The sequence below is a fragment of the Carex rostrata genome, chromosome 21 (assembly GCF_964058835.1).
Source record: "Carex rostrata chromosome 21, lpCarRost1.2, whole genome shotgun sequence".
Classification (NCBI taxonomy): Eukaryota; Viridiplantae; Streptophyta; class Magnoliopsida; order Poales; family Cyperaceae; genus Carex; species Carex rostrata.
The window spans coordinates 7,434,667-7,457,958 of NC_135938.1; the positions used below are offsets into that span (position 1 = coordinate 7,434,667).

A 23,292-nucleotide genomic window follows, 5' to 3' on the forward strand; every position below is an offset into this window, starting at 1 on the left:
AAACACAGAATATTTTCTGTTATTTAATACTGGTATTTGCCATTTTTGTGCTTGAGATGGAAACAAAATTGTTGAAGATTTTCTAATTCGGAAACCCAGTAGAAGCAAATGTAAAGCCAGATTTTGTACCAGCAAATTACCAGACTACTAGAGTTAGGTCTTGATCATAGGTGGCAAAGGTTATTATTTAACATATTAGGAAGCGAATGTGGAAAAGGATAACTTTCTTTCTGCAAAACATGTAAATAACATTAATTATTTTGAACTACTTCACAAAGAATGATAGAAAATTGTATTAATTAGTTTACCTAATTCTATTTGACTAACCAAATTTCCTAGCTAAGAACACAAGTACGGAATCACCTAACCCTTTTCAATTTTATTAACACTATACTCTCGTAATTGAATTTCACCAATGGCAAAATGAAATAACAAAACCCCTTCTTCAAGGGAAATCTTACAAATAAATCTACATTTCCTGATATTCATGAATCATCTCCAAAATAGCTCGATTGCAGTTGCAAAAGTTGCAAGTGAGAAAATATTTTCCCAATCATCGGCCTCAAAATTTGATCTCCTTTTTGTGCTAGATCAATAAGGAATACTTGCACCACCTTGCCATACTTTTCTCTGTTTCTCTCAATCCTAAAAACCCTTTCAAGAATCCAAATCGCCTTCTCTTGTGCCTTCAAAGTCCCCACTTCAACAATTCTAGTAATTGCCTCAATCCCTGACGCTTTTTCTATAGCCATGACACCCCTCTCCCATATCTCATCCTGCATTAGAGTAGCCAAAGCTTCTAGAATATTCTCATCTGCCTCACGCTCATTTCCTTCTAGTATCTTCACTAGCGGAGATACTACACCAGCTTTTACCAGACAAAACGTGCTTTTTACTGTGCAATAACCACCATGAACCTCGCAACGAGTCTCTGACGAAGGATACAAGTGAAAGCTTCTAGAAGATTTGGTTTTGCTTAAGGCTGGTGTGTTTTGTGAAAGCTGAGACAGAGAAAATGCAGCTTTAGCCTTGGCCACAATTGAACCTTCAGAGAGAATTTTTACTAGAGAAGAAATTACACCATTTGCCACTGCTGCATTTTGCACTTTTTTATTTGAAGGGATAGTGAACCGGATAAGTAAACCAGCAATTCTTTCCACTAAAAGTTTGTTTGAGATTCTTATGCCTAGTAAGTAGACAAGGACAGGTACCAAGTTGGCTTTCATCAAAATCTCAGTTAAATTCTCATCATTTACCGGAAGGTTGCCAAGTATACCAATTGCTGCTGTTTTTTCACTTTCAGCAGCCAACTGCAAAGTAACAACTTTTACCAATATATCAATATGGGTCTCTCCTAAAAATGGTTCATTTAATTCTTCTGTACAATCTTTTGACAGATTAAACAACAGATTCAATGCCGCAACCCTGATCTCCTTGTTTTGACTTGTCAGAAATGGTAAGAGTAGGTGTCTAACCCCATTTTCTATTAACTTAGTCCTAGCTCTTTTGGAATTTTGGTGGCTAGTTATCCTAGTTAGAGCATTCAAAAGATTTAATTTTGTTGATGCACTTGATAGGTTAAGAAGAGAGAGTGTCTTTAGCGGGACCGATTTGTGAAGAAGTATACCCTCAGATTTAGCCAATGTGGCGAGAAGAGAAGAGGCCGGATCACGTAGTGTCATTAAAACCGAAGTTACAGAGAATAAGAGTTGGAACAGGGGGGTTATAATTCCAGAATCTAGTAGCAATTTGATGTTCTTGGGTGAACTGGAGAGGTTGTGAATTGCTCCTAATGCAGATGATTTGGCCTCCAGATTCCCACCAGTGAAGATTTTGACCAAGGGATCTATCGAACCTAGTTCGCCAAGGATGGTTTTACTTTGCTCTGTTAGAAGCATCTTTGAAATAGCTGATGCCATAAGAATCTTGTTCATGTCAGAACCTGAGTAAGAGCCAAATAAACACAAACTTATCAACCAAAATATATTGAGCCAAAAGTGATCACATATTGAAATGAACACAAACTAATCAAGTGTCTTGAATTTATCCAAGAAAATTTTATCTTAATCTTAAGCTTTGATCAATCATTCTGGTGTTTATCTTTACTACTAGATACTTTCACCTTATGAGGCACTTCAAATATATTGTCATACTTGATTCTACTTTCAAATACCAGAAAGTTTTCTCATGTTTTGCAACTAATAGCTGACACAGTTTGAGATATGATGTACATGCAACACCAAACCCAAGATTGGTGTGCCAGTAAAGATATATTTTGTAAATATTGGCAAATAAGCCCTTATTAACAATAAGAATCCATTATTTATAAAGGTCACGTTGCACAAGAACAAGCTCAAGCAGATCCAATGTTTGTTTTCAGTCCATGAACTAGGTACATGGGACAATTTTGATCCTTAATATTAGCACTCAACTATTTTTACATACACATCAATTTTCTTTTATTTCAGCAAATTCCACGTAAATTTCAAAAATCCAAATTGGCTTCCAAAATGGGCAACGCTAAGAAGTATCTGCAATTAACTTAAAAATTATTGAGTGTATTTTACAACAAGTGGAAATTGGCTCTGTTAAAAAAAAAAGAGAGGATGCCATAGTTTTGCAGAATTTTCACAATTCATCAAGATAACATTTAAGATAAAAACTTAACAACAGTAAACTTGCAAGTACCTTCATACAGATGGTGAACCATTGGTAGAAAGTACCCAGCCTCGGCCATGAGAAGCACATTCTGAGTACTATACGACAAAATGCCAAGTAGCTTTTCCGCATCATTTTTAGCTATTGAATCATCTCCATTTTGCAACGCGACTAGCATGACAATGCATCCTGTAATTCTGCCAATCCTTTGCCGAACTACTGACAAATCGGAGATATCAACAAGTAAGCCTACTGCTTCTCTCCTCTCCTCTTCATCCCTTGATAAGCTCCGCACAATGCAAGAAAGAGACTTCAAGCTTGAGATTTTCTCCTACATAAAGCCCAATATTAATGTTACATGTATAAAAAAAAATTGGGGTCTGGTACCGGTAAAATACCAATGAAGTTTTGGTCACTGGTAACAACCAAATATGCTTGTTTCTCATTGGCCTCCATGTCATGATGTTGTTCTGTATAATATACTACATGTTGTATGTGCTTCCTTAGTCTGTATTACATGTCTAACTATCTATTGGTTTCATGTGTATTCATTTATATTACTATATTTTTGTGTTTACTTATTTAATTGAATTAGTAAAAGAAAACAACTATCTCATCCTACCTTATTATCGTTACTATAACCGGCAAGCCGTCTCAGCACAGACAAAATCTTGACCCTACAATCACTCTTAACCAAACAAATCCGACTGAACAATGCCGAAATCAACCCGGCACACTCTTCAGGCACTAACACACCCTCCTCAATCAAACGCCCTATTTCCACCCCTGCATTCCCAATCACTTCTTCATCCCCAGTTTTGACTCGTACCACCAAATCCTCCACGTCAGCAACAACCTCCGCATTCTTCTTCGCGTTACTTTCAAATCTAACCCCCTCCATCTCATCTTTCAGCATCTCGACCCCTTCCTTAACCTCAACTGGCACATCGACCCAGGCATCAAGCACCAGCCCGAGACGGTGACCTATTTCTCGCACCGACAGTTGAAGCAATCCAGTGTGGGGACCACCAGGAGCGCGGACCAGGGAATTGGCATGAATGAGCTCTTCCTCGAGCAACTTGAGCGTAGAGACGACGGCGCCATAGTCAGAGAACCGGGTCTGGTACAACGAGTCGACGACAGGATTGAGCTGTTCGAGAAGTGACGCGAGGAGCGGCGGCGTCGTGGGGAGAAAAATGGTGCTGTTGATCAAAGCGGAGAGATCTGCCAAGTGGGTGGGGAGAGAGCGGACGGGAGTGAGGGAGGCTTTGGGGTGCATTTTGGGAGTGTATAGCGAGAGGAGACATGGGGAGGGAAAGTAGTGAGAGCATCGTATAATATAGTATCTTGCAAGAGGTAGAGACGAGTTGAGAGAAGAAGGGGATTGGAGGAGAGGAGAGGGAAAGAGAAAGGCGGGGATAGACCGAGTCAAGTCTACCTGGAGTGAAACGACCGGCTGAGCGAGAGAGAAAGGGAGTGAGGTTTCTAGACTCTATGTGGCAGATATTAGGTGTCGATTTGTGTGGAAGTTGAGTACCAAGACAAAATGAACGTCGAATGACTCGGCATAAGATGTAGCGCTCTGTGTATTCACAGAGGATTTACATTATAAGAAGAGACGGGAGCTGAAAGAAACACCAACGCGGGGTTTTTGTCTGGTAATAAATAAGAAAAAAAATTCGTTGAATTTTTTTCTTGATTTCAAACCCGTAATTATTTTTCTCGTTGAATTAGTCTTTAAAAAATATAGGGGTGTGTTGGTCTTTAAATGAGACACATAATAGACACATAATGGGCCTAGTAATGAACAGTACATTTAACAGAAACAGGCTCAAATGAGTAGATGACAGTATGACAAGAGGAACATGGCCTTTAATTTCAGGGAAAAAAAAGGCTTATGTACCTTTAGATATCTAAAATAGAAAGAGGATGTAAGATTGGGCTAAAGTTCAGACTTTAGAAAATTAAATCTGAATTTTGACATAAATTTCTTTATTGTACATTTGTACTGCGGAAAAGGATGCAGTAGCCAGTAGGCTCAAGCTATAGAAAATGCGTATATATATTTCCTGTAACATCAAATTAAGTTTGGAAGGGCATCTATGTCATTTATAAAATCAATATTAGAACCTTCAAAAAAAAGAAAATCAATATTATAATTTAAATTCTTAAGTAGGTTAATGTAAGATCCAAAATCAAGATTGCATGAGAATGAGGTATTGTTTAATAAACTAAAAACACAAAGAAATATAACATGTAACAAAAATTTTGCAAGCCGTATAACCCCAGTACCATTCCTCAACATGTGGTTACTCTTTCAAAATAAAATTCTTACCAAAGAGATCCTTACTAGAAAAAAAAATGGCAAGAAGATACTACATGACTCTTTTGTAACTATGCAATCGAATCCACCTTGCACATTTTTTTGAAATATCCATATGTTGCACAAATTTGGTTTTGGATGAACAAATTCTAAAACTTCTATGGAGATTGGACTTCTTTAGAACAAATTCTTCATTTAGCTCACACTTTAAACCCTAAACAAAAAGAAGCTATGTTGATGGTGCTTAGTGCCATATGTTGGTGTGTTTGGCGAACACGAAATGCTATCTGTTTTGATAATACTCCTGTACCTACAATTAGAAATATGCTTTTACTTGTATAATCTTTGCTGAATTATTGGACATGATACAAAAAACGGACTGTGAGGCCATTTACTGATGAGTGGATGCCCGAAGACTTGGATATGGTGCCTCTACAATCCCTTTTCCCTGTGCTTGTTTCTATGCCACCTATGCCACATGTACCACTGGTACCCGTTCTGATGAATGCATGATTCACTCCCTGTTCTTGGCTGTTATGCATTTTTACCTTTAGAACCATTCTATGTAATAAATGGGGTCTTCTCTTCTGTGAATGACCCTCTGTTAATGCCTAAGGATAGGCTCACTTAGTTTCTGGAGTTTGTTTGGACTAGACTTTTCTTTTTACTTGCAAACTCTTTTATGTTTTTGAACCTTTGTATTTTGCATATTATTCTAATGGAAGGGCTTATGCCTATTTTTCCAAAAAGTAATTCATGAATTGGTCGTGCTTCACTTCCTCAACTTGTGCAAATAAATTCATTTTTCCTGTTTGAAAGGGGGTATAACGGTCATATACACTTCAAATGAAAAAGACAACTTTGATGAAAGGCATCATGATCATCGACAAATACAGTATATTCACACATTTACTGTTGTTGTTCTCAGAAAAATGTTTGAATGATGTGATAAGGTGCAAGTAATATAAAGGCGCGAAGTAGTTAACTATTTGAAATTTTATTTCCCTCTTTTTGGGAGAGAATTTGGAAAGACGGATCAATCCGTAAGGCCATGAAAGAACTGAATCCACAACTGGTTGAACTGAGAAGTTTGATAAGATTTGCATTTGTATGAACTAAGCACCATCCGCAAGAGTAAAAAGTGACTATTGTTGAGGGTAAGCCGACAAAAATTGCTACTCCCGAGAGTATCATGATTACTGAAGGGAATATTCGTGACGATACCAACAACAAAAGACACTTTTACCCTCACTATATAGTGACAGATTCTTGCAGTATATTGAGAACCAAGTGCAAAAGCCAAATGGAACCGAACACCACGGTACCATCAATTAGATAGCTGCTGGGACAGCAGTGATAAGGTAATAAATTTTTCTGACAAGATCAAACTATTTTACATTAGTTTTCCTAGTGCTTTAAATCATATTAGCTGAATATCATATGCGCAAATTATTTGGGATCAGACTGATTGAGCACAAAAAAAAGGATCAGATTAGAATTAGTTCTGGCAGTCGGGAAACTTAAAAAGACTACTCAAAAGCGTTGTTGCCACAGCAAAAGGAGATTTTATATAAAGAAAGCAGTCAATCAACACTATACATTACAGTAAATAAAGCGTTTCTCATAAAAACTAATATCAAAGTAAACACATGTAATTCACACACATGAACTAATTTATTGCACAGTAATTCAGTTCACAACTGCAAAGACCTAGCTTTCCATTGTGAACTGAAAATATTTAATTTAAAATAACAGGATGACACCATAATTACCAAAAAAAAAAAAAATAGAAGATAATAGATGCTAATTGGAAGTCATTGAGCTTCTTGCCTCAAATGCAGCAAGTCTCACAGATCCAGCAGCAGCACAGTGCAGCAAGGCTACAAATTATTGAATAAATAATGCAATCAGGATACTGGTAAATAACACAGGAATAACAAAGTATTTTGGGAAAATACGGGGTAAAAAAAGAGAAGATATTTTGTCTTTTCCTCAAATATCTTCAATATTACTGGTATCTTATTTCATACATGTCATATAAGTTTGGTATCAGCAATAGGATCAAGTGCCCCTGATTTTTTTCAATAATTTTCTTTTCCTAGATATTGCTTTCTTATTTTCATAGGTGGTGAGTTTATGATGTTATAACTCAAACAATTCCCACTGTTGTAAGCAAGTCTCAAAGATCTTATCTTCTCACTGTACCTCAACTATTTTACAGAAATTGATACAACTATCATAATTCTTTTTTTTTTACCAGAAGTCCCCTATAGTATTATAATACTAGCCAGAAACCTAAGAATCCGGTCATGTGAAATGTTATTTTGTTTGTTTATTCTAATTTTGAGGATATGAAAGAAAATTACCATCCTTCAATGAATCCTTTCTCTCCTCTTGCTTGCGTCTGGGGGGGCACCGACTTGGCTCCCGGTTGCATCGTCTGGCCGGTTGGGTACCCTTTAATCGCCAAAATAAATCATGATTAAAACAACAAAACAAAGCAAAGATTTGGTAACCTATTGTTCCCAAATTAAATCCCAAAATATAAGCACAAAAAAAAAAAGATAGAAACCTGGAGGCGGCATGTTCTTGTTTGCTGAGGGGTTCTCCATCTCTCTAGAAATTACTCAAGGTTGAGAATTGTAGTAATAGAGTACAGAGAAACTAGGCAAATAGAGCTTAGATTTTATAGATCTGGAACGGCGAATATGCTCTCCAGTCTAAAGCTACATGAAGGCGGTTTACATGAGCAAAGAAGCATCCAGTGCTGGTATGAAATGGAGGGGAGATTTTCACATTAATTGGATAAAACGCGTTTAGTAGAGCCGCCGTGTTATGTATGAACTCGGATAGAACTTTCAATTTACAGAAAGTAGTTCTAGTGGAGGCTTTTTCTCAATTAGTCCGGATTTTCTGCAGTCATGGTTGGTTGGTAAAGTTGTACCAAACTACCAATAATTGATGATTTCTTTCATTTTTTTTTAGATTCGTACACTCAGTTTAAATTTACATAGTAGTTTATATTTTTAATTTTCTAACTAATCTTGACATAAATCAAATGATCCAAATTGAGCATTTGGGCCGAATTTGATATGATGTTCGTCATATATTTCGCTCCTGTAACTATAATTAGTTACATCTATCAAAAGTTAATAATTTCTTTTAAAATCAATTTGATAATTATGTTTTGAAATTAAGCTTTTCAAAAAAATTTTTTGATAAACTTAGGAACATTCTAATTTTACTCTCTATATATAAAATTTATATTCATATTTGATGTGATGCTTGATCTTTGTTCAAAAAAAATTTTAGTTCTGTTCAGACATCACAATATATGATTGCAATTTGTCAAGGACTAATGAATGATTTACAAATCAACCGCCACAGTATCAATCATGCCGTGTATGTTAAGGAAAGTTTGTTGAACTAATTAATATCTCACACTTGGCATATCTTCCTTTTGATTTCTAAAAAGGATTTGATGCGAACACCCCTTTTTTTATTACACCAAGTATGAAGAATCTGATGCTTCCTTGACAGAAGAAAAGTTACTACCAAATAAAAAAGGGAACATGATTAAGACTTTTGAGATTCATTCGATTAACAATCTGACTCAAAAGTTCCCTTGTTGCTTCTTTTTTTTAATATTTTTTTTTTACTTTATCCAATACAGAGTGGAACAGAGTATATTGATCTACGATCTATCGACATTATTATGATGTGTCAATTCTTATAGAAGGTTCCGTTCAAATTGTTACTTTTAAACGAATTTAATTGGAGGGAATTAATACATTAGTCATCATTTTAAGTTTGAAAATCAGGCTGCTAGAAATTAAGACCGAACATTCAACGAACCGTTATTTAATCTCATGGGCAATCAGACGAATCCATGTCCGCGGCTCTTCTTCAGCTATTCTCTCTATCTCTCTCCTCTTCCTCTCTCTTTCACGTGATTCTCTTTCTCTCTACTCTTCTTTGAAGAGAGATATAGAGAGTAAAGAATAGCAGCCGGCTGCTTTTCTACTAAGAAAAGTAACAGATATAGATCCCAATCAGACCCCTCATTTCAGAAACACCAAGAATTAGCTCGATTTTTTTTTTTCCTTTTGAGAAATGATTTGAATCAAGAGATTCAAAATTATTTAATATATACGAAGAAATTTTTTATTGAGATTTTTAATTTACAAAAACAAGAAATAGAAATGAAATGGTAGAGCAATTGGCTAGAAAAAAAAATCCGAAGACTGGTTATTCAAAAGTCGAGAGTTCGAGTTCTTCACACAACTTTACAGCATCTTAAGTTAAAAAAAAAAAATTTACAAGAAAAAAATTCATCTGAATTTTAAATCTTTGATGATGTTCTATACATAAAATATTACCTTTTGATACTAAACTAAAGTTGCTTAATTTTGCTCTTGAAAAATATGTAAACCTCTATTTTGCTTGAGATGGAGGGCAAAGTTCTTCGTTGATATACTGCAAAGAATTATGATCAGCTCAAGCAAATTTTGCTCTTGAAATTTGTTGTGGATTGCTTATAAAGAAATTAAGAAATTGTAAAATTCTTCGTTGATATATTGCTTATAAAGAATATAATATCCATGAAAAAATTGATGTTGTAATTTATAATTTGAAATACTAATTCCAAAAGGAGTTTTGGCGACTTGTAACCGTGAAATATTCCTCTTGCCCAATATATATATATTTTTGGCCTATCGAAATTTAATAAATACTAACATAGAATTTTGGTTGTGCTATAGTTTTAATTTTTGGCAACATAATGTGTCATAGTGTTAATTCGTTAACGTGTTAGCGCCGAATATCTATGGAATTTTGGTAGAATTCTAGATGCTTGAAAAATGAATAATACTATTAGGTCTAGTTCTATGGTGCATTTACATTGACATGAAAGCATGCATTGATGCATACTTTGAATGAAAAAACGAATATCATTTTTTACACGGATTAGAAAAGAATATTTGACAAGGAAAGAATTTCCTATCCATACATGGACTTCTACGCAAAGAATCGTATACGACTCTCATAAGAATGTCTAGAGAAGATATAGTCAAACTCTCAATTCAATTATACAATATTTTTTTATTTTTTTAAATAAAGTATCAATTTGTGAGTTTTTTTAACATTTTTTTTATTTATCGTAATTTAAATCAAGCATGTGCTTTTCGTAATTAAAAAAAAAAGAGATATGAATTGGACAAAAAATGTTGAATTTATAATCACTTGAAATTATCTTTACTCGTTATCGCTAAGTGTTTGTTTTACACGTACTTTATCTTTAATTATAAAATTGACGTATTACCCACTAGTAACGGATAATTATCAAATAATATGAATTGAGTCCCACCGGTCTTAATGAAAATGTTGACATTTATTTATAACTCTTCATTCCAGCTTTATGATATTTACAAGTGTTATATTGATAGTTATGAGAAGTTACATGTTTATAATTCTACTAATTATCAATATTATTTAAAGTTTTCATAGAGCAATAATTAACATCAAATTAATTAAAAAATTATAATATTTATATCAAATCAGTTAGGAATTCAAATTTCTATTCGAATATCAAATATCTCTAGTAATATTATATATTAATTATGTTTTTAATTCAAAATAAGTTAAGTATCATATCATAAACTAAATATATTTTTTTTCTGTTCAAAATAACTTAAACATCATATCATAAACTATCTATATTTGTCCATCTAGAAAAAAAAAATCTTGATTTAAAACAAAATGGTTATTAAAAGAAATTTTTATTTGAGTTTTGAGTTTTGAAATAAAAACCTATGTAGCATAGTGTGCGTTATTTGTGATACACGCTATACGCTTTAGTAGTTGTAACTGAAATAACACACATTTTATTTCATAGTTTAGTGTTTAAGGTCAAAAAACATTGTAATACCATTAAAACGTGTTATTTAGAACATAAATCCAATAGTAGGACAAATCATGATATTGATATGTTACATGACCGTCAACATACTACTTTTCACAGGAAACCTAAACCACATGTCTCAAAAAGTTTTGTTATAAAAAAAATGCGGATTTGTTGTGTCGCTTGTGGCTTGTCCCTGTTGAAGTGTTGAGTTGTCAATATTGGATGCTGAGTAATGAAAAAGATTGAAGACTAGAGACTACAGAGAGATAGGGGCAAATGGGCAATGACGGAGCTTCGCTGGCGGCTTAATAGTTCTTGCGGAACAGCAGACCCAATTTGCAAAATAGTATTTTTCTTTTTTTAAGCGGTAGCCGGTACCACCAGATTCAATCTGAATCATTCAACGTTATTTTTGTATAAAACTGTACTTACAAATTAAATTTTATGTTTTATGTTTTATCATCTTTTTAAATATATAGAAAATTACTTCATCTAAAATTTTTAAACCATTCACACTTAGCAGCAGCTGCTAAGATTTTACAAAAAAAAGTCTAAACCATTCAAAAGTAATGATGTTTTACTTATATGAAAAAATAGTAAAAATATACAATTTAGTTTTAAATACATTTTTATATGGAGATTATGTTGAATGGTTTAAATTTACTGCTTAATATCCATATGAGATTTTTTTTATCCAAATTTCGAAATTATACTCTGAAAAAAAAATTACCGCTAAATCAAATATTAGTTCGTATTTTGAATTGAAATTGATGAAGTGATACAAAAATAGTCAGGTAGAACCACATCCATCTAAATAATTTGATTTATGAGAATTTTAATTTTAGGCATTTTCCTCTCTTTTTTTTTTCGTAATGCTAATTATAATAATATAAATTGGTTGAATGTCAACCTCACATCAGACCTCAACTTCGAATATGCTTTCTATATCTTGACTTGGATTTATCCTTTTGGTTTTCAATTTCAGCAATCCTTTCCGACCAACCGCAACCCCCATATCATATCAGAAAAATTATTGCTCGTATTAAAGGTGTGTATACAGTGACGGAGCCACAATGTTCTAGGGGAGCCACAATGTTCTAGGGGAGCCACAATGTTCTAGGGGAGCCAGCTGCTTACCTTGAAATTTTTTTCTTTTCTTTTAACTAGACTTTTTAATATGTCTTGCTTACTGCTGAATTTGACTTTATCTACTTCTAGATTTAATTTGGAGTAGCGATTGTCAGTTCAAAATTCAGAGATAGTTTGTGAGTCGTTTAATCTAATTAGGAAAGAAATGTATTTTTAAATATTGGTTCAATTCGGAGTAGCGATTTCCCTTCGCTCAATTAATACCAATTGTTTTAGAAATTACAAGTAATTATTTTAGTAGTTTTGATATCAATTAGTAATTTATTAAAAATTACAACCGATTCGATAGGCAAAGATACAATTTGGTAGGCAGGCGGAGGCAGAAAGAGAATTATCGAAGCGATTCAAATCCGAACCCGTTAAGAAAAAAATATCCAAATCTGATTTCTGCTCACCCCTGACTCAAATCATGACTAAGCCATTGTGTGTGTATATTATAAATTGAAGTGGTTATACTATACGACAGGTAGAAGAGTTCTATTAATATTACCACTATTGAACCAACAAAATAAATGAAGTCAAAGAATAAAGGAATTACTGACACCAGATATTTTCTGTGTTCAACTTGTAGATGAATGAGATGGGTTCAAACCTGACACGCGTACAAAAACATCTTTTTTAGAAGAAAAAATATATATATTTTTTAAAGGGTTTATTTTTCATATACCTTGAAGAGTTCTTCAATTTCTTCCTCAACTCTTTATTATATTTAATATGTTCTTTAACTTCTTTTATTTCTTATTATCCATTACACATTACTTTTGAAGTTAACCATAATAAATTCTCTGAATATAATAATAAAAGACAAAAATACCCCTCAAAAAGTTTAATTGCAGCTATTGATTTTTCTGCTTCCTTTTTTTTACTAATTTTCTTTTACTGGTTTTACTTTTTTGTTTTTTTTCCCTGTTGGCTTTCGATACTTCTGGTAATCTTTTGGTTTCCTTTGTTTCAGATTTAAATTTCTTTCTTTTCCTTTGCATGAATGACTACTAATCGAATGAGAAACCAGAGAGTGCTGGAAATTTTTCTTAAATATTTCTTTTGGAAGTAGTCAAACCATTAATTTGTCAAACTACTGGTTCATTAAATATTCAATTTTTATATTATTTGGTTTACTAACTAACTGCTAAACAGAATAACATTCCCAGAAATGAAAGTGATTTGAAAATGCACGAAATAATTTTTATTTAATTAGAGAAAACAATAGATGAGAAGGTGTTTGAGTTTTATCGGAAATTGAAATTTCAATCAAATTTTACCCGATCAAGGAGACTGAGCCCGCTTTTGAGAATACAAGCAGGGAAGGGACAAAGAATAAGCATTCAATTCAAAAATTAGAAAGCGTATCTCTCAAAAAAAAATATTAGAAAGCAGGGACGAGAAAAAAATAAAAGCATTCAGTTCGAAAATTAAAAAGCAGGGAAGAGAAAGAAGTTGAAAGAGAATTGAATGAGGGCCATTAGAGTAGAGAGTGTGGGACTGAATTATTAAATTTGAAAAGGAATATGATTAGAGACAGAGGAGTATAGTTGGAATTACAAGTTGTTCATTGTCTTATTTTAATTCTAACAACTCAAAAGACAAATAAAAAAGGTTTGTGAGAGTTGGAGGTTAAATAAGATAAATCGAACAGTTTAAAGGTAAATAAGAAACCAAAGAGTTTTGGAAGGGTATATACAAAATTATCCCTTTTTTTAAAAGTCAGAATTTGATCTAATGACAAAAAATAGATGTTGTATATTTCAAGTTTTAAGAAAAATTTACTGTTAATATTAAATAGCTAGATTACTTGACTTCCAATTTTTATTAAAGTTACTTATTTTTAAAGGCCTAAGATTTTATACAGAATCTGGCCTGCTCTGTACAATAAAGTTTAGTGTGTAATTATTCAATGAAACACTTTTTAAAACGGCTTTCCAGAGAAATTCAGGGCTTTTGAAATTAACCCACAAAATATTTTGGGCTTTTTTAGTCCTAATGAAATTTTAACATGCCTTGTAAGCCCATTTGAGAAATAGCTGTGACATCAGTGAACAGTGGTCAGGCTAAGTTCAACTATTCAAGAAGATAAGCAACAATCCATAATACAATGGGCTCTATTCAAAGAAGGTGAATAAAAAAAAATTTATAGGCCTTACACATTCCATACCTAAGCCTGTGGTTAACAGTAATCTGGAGATGTTATATGTTACAGGAGGTGGGTTCAAATAACATCATCTTTCGTACTTTTATTACATTTTTTTTAGATTATAATAATTTAAATTTTAAAACTTTATTATTCAAATGAAACCTTTCAATATGATGTATATTATTTTATCTATACATACACAAAATATAAAAAAAAAATTGATTTTATTTTGTTTAGTATTAAGAGCTTGTAACAATACTCCGATTTGGCTAAATTCTAAATATTGATTTTTCAACTTATTGATTAATATAACATCAAAATCAACAAGTGATAATTTTATATGTGAGAAAATAATATTGAACGCAACTAACAGTTTCTATTTATTGTGATGTATAAATTTTGAAATTTTTAGATTAGAAAATTTAAAAAAGTAAAGACATGATGAAGATAAAAAAATAGAGGTATTTAAACTCTCATCATGTTATAAATATGCATATATGGCTCTCTTTTAAACAAACAATAGGGTAAATTTCGGCCGAGGTCACTAAACTTTGCTATTTATCATGAATTGGTCAGTCAACTTTAATTTGTTTCTTACTAGCCATTGAACTTTGTATTTGTTCCAATTAGATCACTCCATCACTTTTTTCATTCAAATGTTAAGAGAATCTGACGTGGCAGTCCAACTCATCTTATGTGATAACTTAGGTGCATTTTTTTGGAGACACGAAATAGTTCCATGGACCAACCCTTCTCTCTCGCTTGCTTTTTTCCTTTCCAGCACCTTCACATTTTATTTCTACTTGCCTTTGTTTTTTTTTTCGTTTTCTTCAATGAAATCTAGTACTCAACTCTTGAGTGTGTAAACATATAGAAATTTTGTTGAGAATGTAATTTCTTTTCTTGAGCGTTGATAATTCTTATAGGGTAACATAAAAAAAAATTTGAAAAATAATATGAAAGTTTATTGCAAGCTACTTGTAGCTGGGGGTTAGACTTCTCTCTTATTGAGAAATATGATCAATAAATTTGTGTAGATGTGAATTAGATGTCTTGTTAAATTTTATTTCTCTAATGTTTAAATTAAGTGTTTGACGAGTATCTCTGCACAATCTGGGTCATTTGATACTAAATTGGTTTTCCATAATTGCAGCCCAATTTTTTTCTCTTTTTCTGGAAGTTGCTTTTTTAATGCAATTACAAATAGGAGAATGGTACCTACTGGTACCAATGCTCATAACAACATTTAGTTGCTTTCCCAATGTCAGGACAATATCAGGGCTATGTCATTTAGTTGTTTTCCGATACATTTAGTGTTAACAATCATATGAGAGCAAGAATAATTTTTCCAATATAGAAAGTAATCAACTTAAGCTTGAACTATTTAAAATTATGCAATAATCAACAAGGAAGAAACTGAGATTGAGATGGAGCAGAAGGTGGAGTGAAATTGAGAAGGTAAACGAAAAGAAAGAGTTGAGTTCTGGGTTTTCTGGAAGAAAAGAAAAAAAAAAAAATTGTTGAGCAGAAGGTGGCTGCTGATTTTACTGTTTTGTTAAGCCACCGTTGGATCAATAATTTTGTAAAATACTTAATAAATAGTAAAAAAATTCAGAAAAATGTAAAATTTGGTCTCCAAGCACATATTAATATGAAGAACAAGATGAACGGTTTGGATCGGTCATTTAAATTTTGAATTTTAAATTTATGGTCCAATGCACAAACCCCTCCATGCATTGCAATGCACCATAGCCCATCTCTCTCTGTATATATATATACTAGAATTAGGTAGGGGAAAATATAATGCAAATCAAATAGATTTTCAAACAGACTTCCTTGATAAAAAAAGAAACACAAATAAACAATCCTTTAAAGTAACAGTCGGTTATTGTCGGTACCTCTGAAATATAGGTTGATGCACTCATTTAATGGGTAACAAACTCATGATCTGCCATGTTCTTAAGCGCCATATATAGTACACTTGAACTGTTAACGCTATATGTAATTGGTCATTTCAATTAATAAGCAAAATGATGTCACTAAAGTGTGAAGGATAGATGCATGGTTTAAGCTACCACACATTATAGAAAGTTGTTTTAATTCCTTAATTTCGTCTTGATTCTTCTGGATATATATGTTTGTGGAACTTGCTTAGCAATGTCATTTAAAACACAAATATTTAATGAAATTTGTGATATTGTTTAATTGGCACTTTTGTGTACAAGTTTGACAGAGAGAACACAGCTAATGTTAAACATAGTGATATAATTCACATTTTATTTGCGAATAATTCGCAAATAAAATGTTTTTATATTGTTTTCAAACTAAATGGCGAATAATTCATCAATTTTTTTTTTTGGTTTTTTAATTTTTTTGCTTTCTAGTGGAACCGAATCATTCCCAAATAATATCCGAATTTTTTCGAATCACAAATTTTTGACCCCGCCAAATCAAATCCGAATAATTCATTTGTCACTATAATGCTAACTGACAGATATCTTCCTCAACCACTTACACAGTTCTGGTAGCTAGACAGCTTAATTAAATACAGTATATATAATGCCAGTACTTAATTAACAGATCAAATAAACCAATATCAATAATACATAAAGAACCCAATGCAAAGTATACCAGAGAAGAAGTTACAAAATTCCATATCATTGTTTGCACTAAAATGTTGACCAGTGTTATTTTCATCGAATATATTTGTAACTAATTTTGGTGCTTGGTTGGGATACTAAAATACCATATATATCCTTGAGAAACCTAAATGATCTCACGGAAATTTCTAAGAAATGTATTTTGTTATTCATTTTCTTTGGCGAAAATTATCAGTAGTCCTGAGCAAATTAACTGATCAATCATGATATATTCTTTGGAGCAAGCAGTATGAATTCCAAATAAAATGTTTAATTTGGCGTATTGAAGATTAACATAATCCTAGGAAAAATAATAGGTCAAAGAGATTAATGAAAAACTTAATTATTCATTTTTTTTCCCTTTTATCATCCACATTTTGTACAATATAATGACTTGAATATATTATTTTCCCAATTGAATTTTGTCTCATACTGACACTGCGCTATACCTATGTTGCTTCTTGCAACAAAATAGTTCTTCTGCCAAACTGTTCAAGCATTAGTTTCTCGTTCTCAGGTTTATATAACAAAGCCAAGAGGTTTAATTATATAACAAAACCACTAGTTCTGTGAATGTAGTTCACCAAGCTACCTATTATAATTAATTATTTTTTATGTTCAAGGTTTTAACTGTTACTTGTGCTTTAAAATGTCTTCTTCCAAAGCAGACTAAAATGTACATTCTCTTTAAATAGTATACTGCAAGGTTTTAGCATTGTTTCATGTATCAATCATACAATTATATCAATTCCCTTTTTTTTTGCTAATTTTTCATCCTCCAAAAGACCGATATTGCTCCCTTTGATCAGTCTCTTGATATATTGAATTCACTCAATTCAAGCATTTGAACAGCTGAAAATGCAAGGGCGCCATTCATGTATTACCTCCAGTTGCTACGGCACTTGAATATACTATATATAGTAAATTGATATATACTTTCATATCTAATTAAGATTCCCACATTTTGACTAGTAGAAGGTCTACTCAGAAAATAGAAAAGAAAAAAAATTAATGGTTTCACAAGTGTATATATGCCAGCAGATCAAGGTTGTGTAACAAAGAAATAATCTATTAATTTCAAGTACACTTAAATCTATTTTTTTTGCTAGAGCTGCATTAATTTGTTTAAAGGTGCAATACCATAAAATTGACATAACAAAATATAGGGACAATATTCCATTCAGATATAGAAAGTTAATTCTTTGTACAAATAAATCATATTGCACTTGATATTAATAGTTGCTTAATTAAGATCCTCTTCTAGAAGTAGAGAACAAATGAGAGTAGTAACACTTGATACTGTTTAGTGTTTGCAAATTTCCTATAAGAAATATCTAGCTAGCAATGTGAATATAAACATAGTAACAAGCATATATGAACTGCTAACTTTCTAGCTAAACAGTTCTATTCTAATCATGTACCAATAGTGAAAACCAAATCATATACTGGGACTGCCGTAATTAGATATAAATGGGTTTCTTCTTTATTCGCATGATCTGATCTGGTGATTACAGATTACGTTTTCTCCAAAAAGCCGGACAACAACAACTATTACTAAATTCCAAACAAGAATTTCATTTATTTTCCAAACATAAACTTGGCATCATAAATTCATAGACAGAAATCTAATTGGCGCACACACAACACTGTAGCAATCAGTTGTTCACTTCCCTAGCTTGACTCTTTATCCTATTTATAAACAGCTAAATGGAGTTGAAAAACAAAAAACTGCAGCTAGAGATCAGAAGATGTTTCCATATATGTTGTCATGTTCAATGCTGGTAATACATATAATATAAAGAACAAAAGTAAAACTAGATATATGCAACTATTGGAGACAAGGAGATATATAAACAGTGTCCAGAAAGGTTCTACGTTCCAACTAATAAGAGAATGAATGTGCATCTGTGTTGAATGTTGATCCCCTTCTATATAGGTATAGTTTTAACATGAAAATATAATAATAAAAGATAAATTATATATTGAGAAGAGAGTGGAAACAAAAGTAGGTCATAGACAGGAATCCATAGTGAATTAAAAAAAGATAGCAAGAGGGAGGCTCGTCTAGTCACACTCATTGTTGCATTCATGCAAGACAAGAGACTTATTTGTCTATAGCCAATAAATAAAGGCATGGACTATAATATTATATAGGAGGTCTATGCAAAAAAATAGTGTTTCCATGTGGATTTTTTTCTCAAAAAGAAAAAAAGTGCAGAGAGAGAGAGAGAGAGAGGGAGACAATCCATTAAAGAAAAAGAGAAACATATATACAGAGGAAGGTTATTAAATTAATATTTTATGTGGTAATGCTCCATGCAAAGACTTTGTAAAAGGATAAAAGAAAGGAAAAGAGAGAGTACACAAAAGAAACACTCATGCACTACAGAAGAGGTTGGAGAAATGCCATTATTTACACCAAACAAAACCCTCTACAGTGAAGCCCAAAGAAAAGGCACCCAATTGCTAAAGTATACACCCCTTTTGGGGGTACCTCTACACAACTACCATTGTTAGTAGAAAGCTAATAGTCTATGTCAGTCTCAGAGAGAGACTAGAGATCAGTGATGAGGAGAAGACAAAGAAAGGTAGCATATATAGCATGATGCACACCAAAAATAAAAAGAAAGAATATTAGAGAAGTCACTTGCTAATTAGGGAAAGTGAAAGAAAAATAGCATAAAGGCCATATGGTACTTGTTCCCAATTTGTAACTATTAACTATTAGTTGGTATCTACGAGGTAATTTGACTCATATGCAATATAGGGAAAGAAAGAAGAGGCTTCAAACTTAAAAAAAAAAACAAAAACAAAAAAAACAATGAACAACCAACACAAATTGATAAAACAAAGAGGAGGTTAATTAATTGAAAGTAGGTAAAATTGGAGGAAAGAGGGCTATCACAAAATTAGTTACACTCACTCAGCACAATTCAGCTAATTAAATAAACAAAATAAAACAATGATGCAAACTACCAATAATTAATCAACTGAAGCTTCTGAACAAACTTGGTACTCATCAAACAAAACAATTAGGGTAGCATTTTAGAGATATATATATAAAACCAAGTGACAACACTCACAAAAGAGGATAAACACAATATTCTCTTGCAAGTTGAGAACTTGGTGCCATTAAAACAAACAAAAGGGGAGGACACAGAAAAAGTAAAGTAAATCTTTTTTTCTTTCTAATTAAGGTGTGAGCAAGATGACATTAAGACAAACAAAAGAGAGAACTGGAGAGAGATTTGAAAAGATTGACCTGCATCGCTTCTATCATTCAAACCCCAACTTAGATTCTCCCTGTCTCCCCTTCAAATATCCCACATGCTTTTGCACCAATAAGCCAATATTAATTATACCCCATAATTAATTGATACTTTTTGTAAAAATAAAATAAAATAGAAAGAGGTATAAGATAAAACAAAAATTATGCAAATAAATATATATCTATCCCTTGTCTACATGCACCCCCTCACATGTCCCACTTGATCTCAATTTTCCTCCTAATTCCATGACAAACCTGAACAAAAGCTCCCAATAAATTATCACTAGCGCAAACCCTCTCTCATTAAGCCACTATACCAAGGTACTAAGTAGATAAACAGAGAAAAGATCCAACGTGATATAAAATTATAAATGGAATATTATATGAAGAGATGAAACAAAATAAGGAAGTTTTCCTTTTTTAAAATTTCTAGCTTACAAGATACAGGCTGCAGATGTATTATAGCAGTCAAGGGAAGCCGTGAGCCGGCGGATACAAAGGCGTCGGCCTACTACTGCTACTGTCTTCATCTCCTTCATTTATCTTCCCGAATTGCCCATCCATTCCAAGATTGAGGTACACCATCCTAGAATCTAAGCTTAGATTCACCATATTATTGTTTGAATTGGTCACATGAAATCCGCTCGGCTCCGGATTCATACTCGAGTACATTGCTGCATTAGGGTTACCAGGCGGCCCACCTCCACTGTTATTATTCGCCTCCTCACGTGATAACACCATGGCAGCTGACTGAACCAGCTCGAGACAAAGTCGAAGCTTGTTGGGCTCAATGTGGGCCAGACCAGGCACAGCACCTTTGAAAAGAAAATCTGATGTGAGTCCCCGGAGGACATCTAATGGCGTAACACCATCAATGGTCCGCACATTCGGGTCGGCATGGTGGTCTAGGAGCACAGCAACCATGTCAGGGCAAACCATCTCTGCTGCAATGTGCAAAGGGGTCTTACCGGCTGGACCCGCTGCATAGTTAACATCTGCTGCACCAAGTTCAAGCAACGCCTTGACTACTTCTCGGCTACAGTTTTCTACTGCGTAATGGAGTGCCAAGGCTTCATCTAGGTTGAGGCCTTCTCCCATGACCATTAGCTTCACAAGCTCGACATCAGACGAATCGAGAGCGCGGCGCATGCGACGGATCTTGTTCTGCTCCTCGAGATCCGCTGCGGAGGGCCCTGCGGTGTCAAGGTGATGCGGGTGGTGCTGATGGTGCGTGTGCTGGAGGAAAGGAGACGGGCGGTGGCGAGAGAGGGAGGATTTTAACCGGAGCTCCTCAATTTTTGCGACAACATCTAATGGTAGATGTTTCGCAAGAACTTCAGGCGGCAAGCCGGATTTTGCAACTAGGTGTGAGCATGTAGTCCATAGCTGGTGTAGATCTTGCTTTCTAGATGCCAGTAAGACCTTCATGACATCTTCTATTGAAGCTTTCTCTACCATGCTCGCCAGCTGTTTCTGTGTAGATTAAAAAACGGCAGCAAATGTCAGAAATTAATTTGTCGATTAAGTTATTACATGAATTAAATGAACAGTGTCTGTAATTATCTGACGAAGAATAAAGAAAGATGTAGTTGGGGGAAGGGAATTTTGTGGTTACTCATGGCATAAAATATAGAAGGTCTAATAAATAAATAAACAAATATATATATGGATAGATAGACTGACAGATAAGAGACACTGATAAGAGAGGAGACTGGAGTTTCCAACCAACGAATTTTGATCTGTGTACAGGCGCCTTGTTCAAGGAATTGGGAATGCTGCGTGAAATAGACATGGATCTTTCCTTTCGTTGGAAAAGGGGGAGGAACCCTAGTTTTGAAATTACAAAACACACGCTCTGGAACTGGAAGAAAGAAAGGAGAAAGCAAGAAAGAAAGATGTGATGTGGTGGGGAAGGTGCAAATTTTTTGAATCAATTATATAATGCACTAACAAATTACTAAATGCACTGTAGCAAGTTTCTGTTTAAGAAGCTTTGGAAGAAGATAACAAACAGATAACAAGACCAACAGTACATCTCTCTCCCTTCCAGAAAAACAAAAAAATAAATCCAGACAAAAAAAAAAACAAGAAGAAGAAGATGCTCTCTTCAAAATTGTCCCTACAAAAACCCTAAATAAAACCAATAAATTTCTCCCTCTTTCTCTCATCGGATCACCTGAGTAAGAAGCACAAGCTGCTCGACACCGAAAGACCGCGCAGCTGCAAGTGTATCGAGCGCAAGATCAACCGCGGCCGTGCAGTGTGTGTGCCAACACCCGCGTTCACCGCAATTCGGCCGAGGCTCATGCTTTTGCGGCACAAGGGACACCTGGCCACTGTAGAGGAACTGTAGAAGCAGCAAAAACACCTCATAGCTGACAGAATTGACAGGAATTACAGCCCCAGGAGCTGCCCCTGTGCTACGTGGTGAGGACGCAGAGGATCCCGATGGGGAGCGGGGGTCATGAAGTATAAGGCCGCTTCCGGGAGAAGGTGGGTCGGAGCCACAGAAGAACTTACGGAAGAAGAGGCTGCGTGCGGCGAGGATGCAGCGATGCGCGTGCACCAGCCGTCCTTCAACACTAAACGTGACATCGCTGAACGCTTGCCCGTTAATCAACAGGTTTAGGTAGTCGAGTGATAGGCTCTTCAGTGAGTCATCCATCGATTGATCTTTCAATTGTTGAATTGTTCTACCAAGCTTTGGTTTAATTTCTTCCTATATTTTGTGGTAATTCAAGAATGGATTAATTCTTGACATGGCTTGTTTTTTATGTTGTTGCACCTTAGGAGAGAGAGGGGAGGGGTTCAGTGTTATTCCCTCCTGTAGGTGGGGTGAGATTTTTTGTTTGAAAAAGAAAGGGAAGAAGAGGGAGGAAATGAATGAGAGAGGAGGGCAATTTGGGTGGCTGTGGCCTGTGGGGATACGGCTGGGTATTTATTTAAATGGTTTCTATTTGAGAAAATGGAAGTTTTAGGGGTTTAAAAGGGAATTTTTTTTGGGAGGGCCGGAGGGGGGTTTTGTTTGGCTTTTTAGGGGTGCAGATAAAAAATGAGATAGCAAGTCAAAGTTGGAAGTGTGACACCCTTCCAAAAATGATTTGGTGATAATAGCTCTCCACCTTCCAAGATTAGTACAAAATCACTGCAATTAATAGATCACAGTTTTTGGTAATCAGTTATGATCTATGTAAATAATGGCATAAAGTAGTGCTCTGGGGT

General features: G+C 34.1%; 2 protein-coding genes and 1 long non-coding RNA gene across 3 annotated transcripts; all 3 read right to left on the reverse strand.

Annotated features, from left to right (window-relative positions):
• Positions 1–258: 258 nt before the first annotated feature.
• Positions 259–4,260, reverse strand: LOC144572979 (U-box domain-containing protein 44-like). Its single transcript, XM_078322623.1, has 3 exons — positions 3,281–4,260; positions 2,689–2,989; positions 259–1,942 (listed from the first exon to the last, which is right to left on the reverse strand). The coding sequence occupies exons 1-3, from the start codon at positions 3,935–3,937 to the stop codon at positions 486–488; spliced, it is 2,415 nt and encodes an 804-aa protein (XP_078178749.1). The 5' UTR covers positions 3,938–4,260; the 3' UTR covers positions 259–485.
• A 2,266-nt stretch (positions 4,261–6,526) lies between these two features.
• Positions 6,527–7,707, reverse strand: LOC144573278 (uncharacterized). The gene is made up of 3 exons (XR_013517922.1): positions 7,554–7,707; positions 7,348–7,438; positions 6,527–6,861 (listed from the first exon to the last, which is right to left on the reverse strand). It is a non-coding gene; the product is annotated as an uncharacterized LOC144573278 (long non-coding RNA).
• A 12,747-nt stretch (positions 7,708–20,454) lies between these two features.
• On the reverse strand, positions 20,455–22,973 carry LOC144573395 (BTB/POZ domain and ankyrin repeat-containing protein NPR5-like). Its single transcript, XM_078323176.1, has 2 exons — positions 22,247–22,973; positions 20,455–21,543 (listed from the first exon to the last, which is right to left on the reverse strand). The coding sequence occupies exons 1-2, from the start codon at positions 22,733–22,735 to the stop codon at positions 20,539–20,541; spliced, it is 1,494 nt and encodes a 497-aa protein (XP_078179302.1). The 5' UTR covers positions 22,736–22,973; the 3' UTR covers positions 20,455–20,538.
• Between the last annotated feature and the right edge of the window lie 319 nt (positions 22,974–23,292).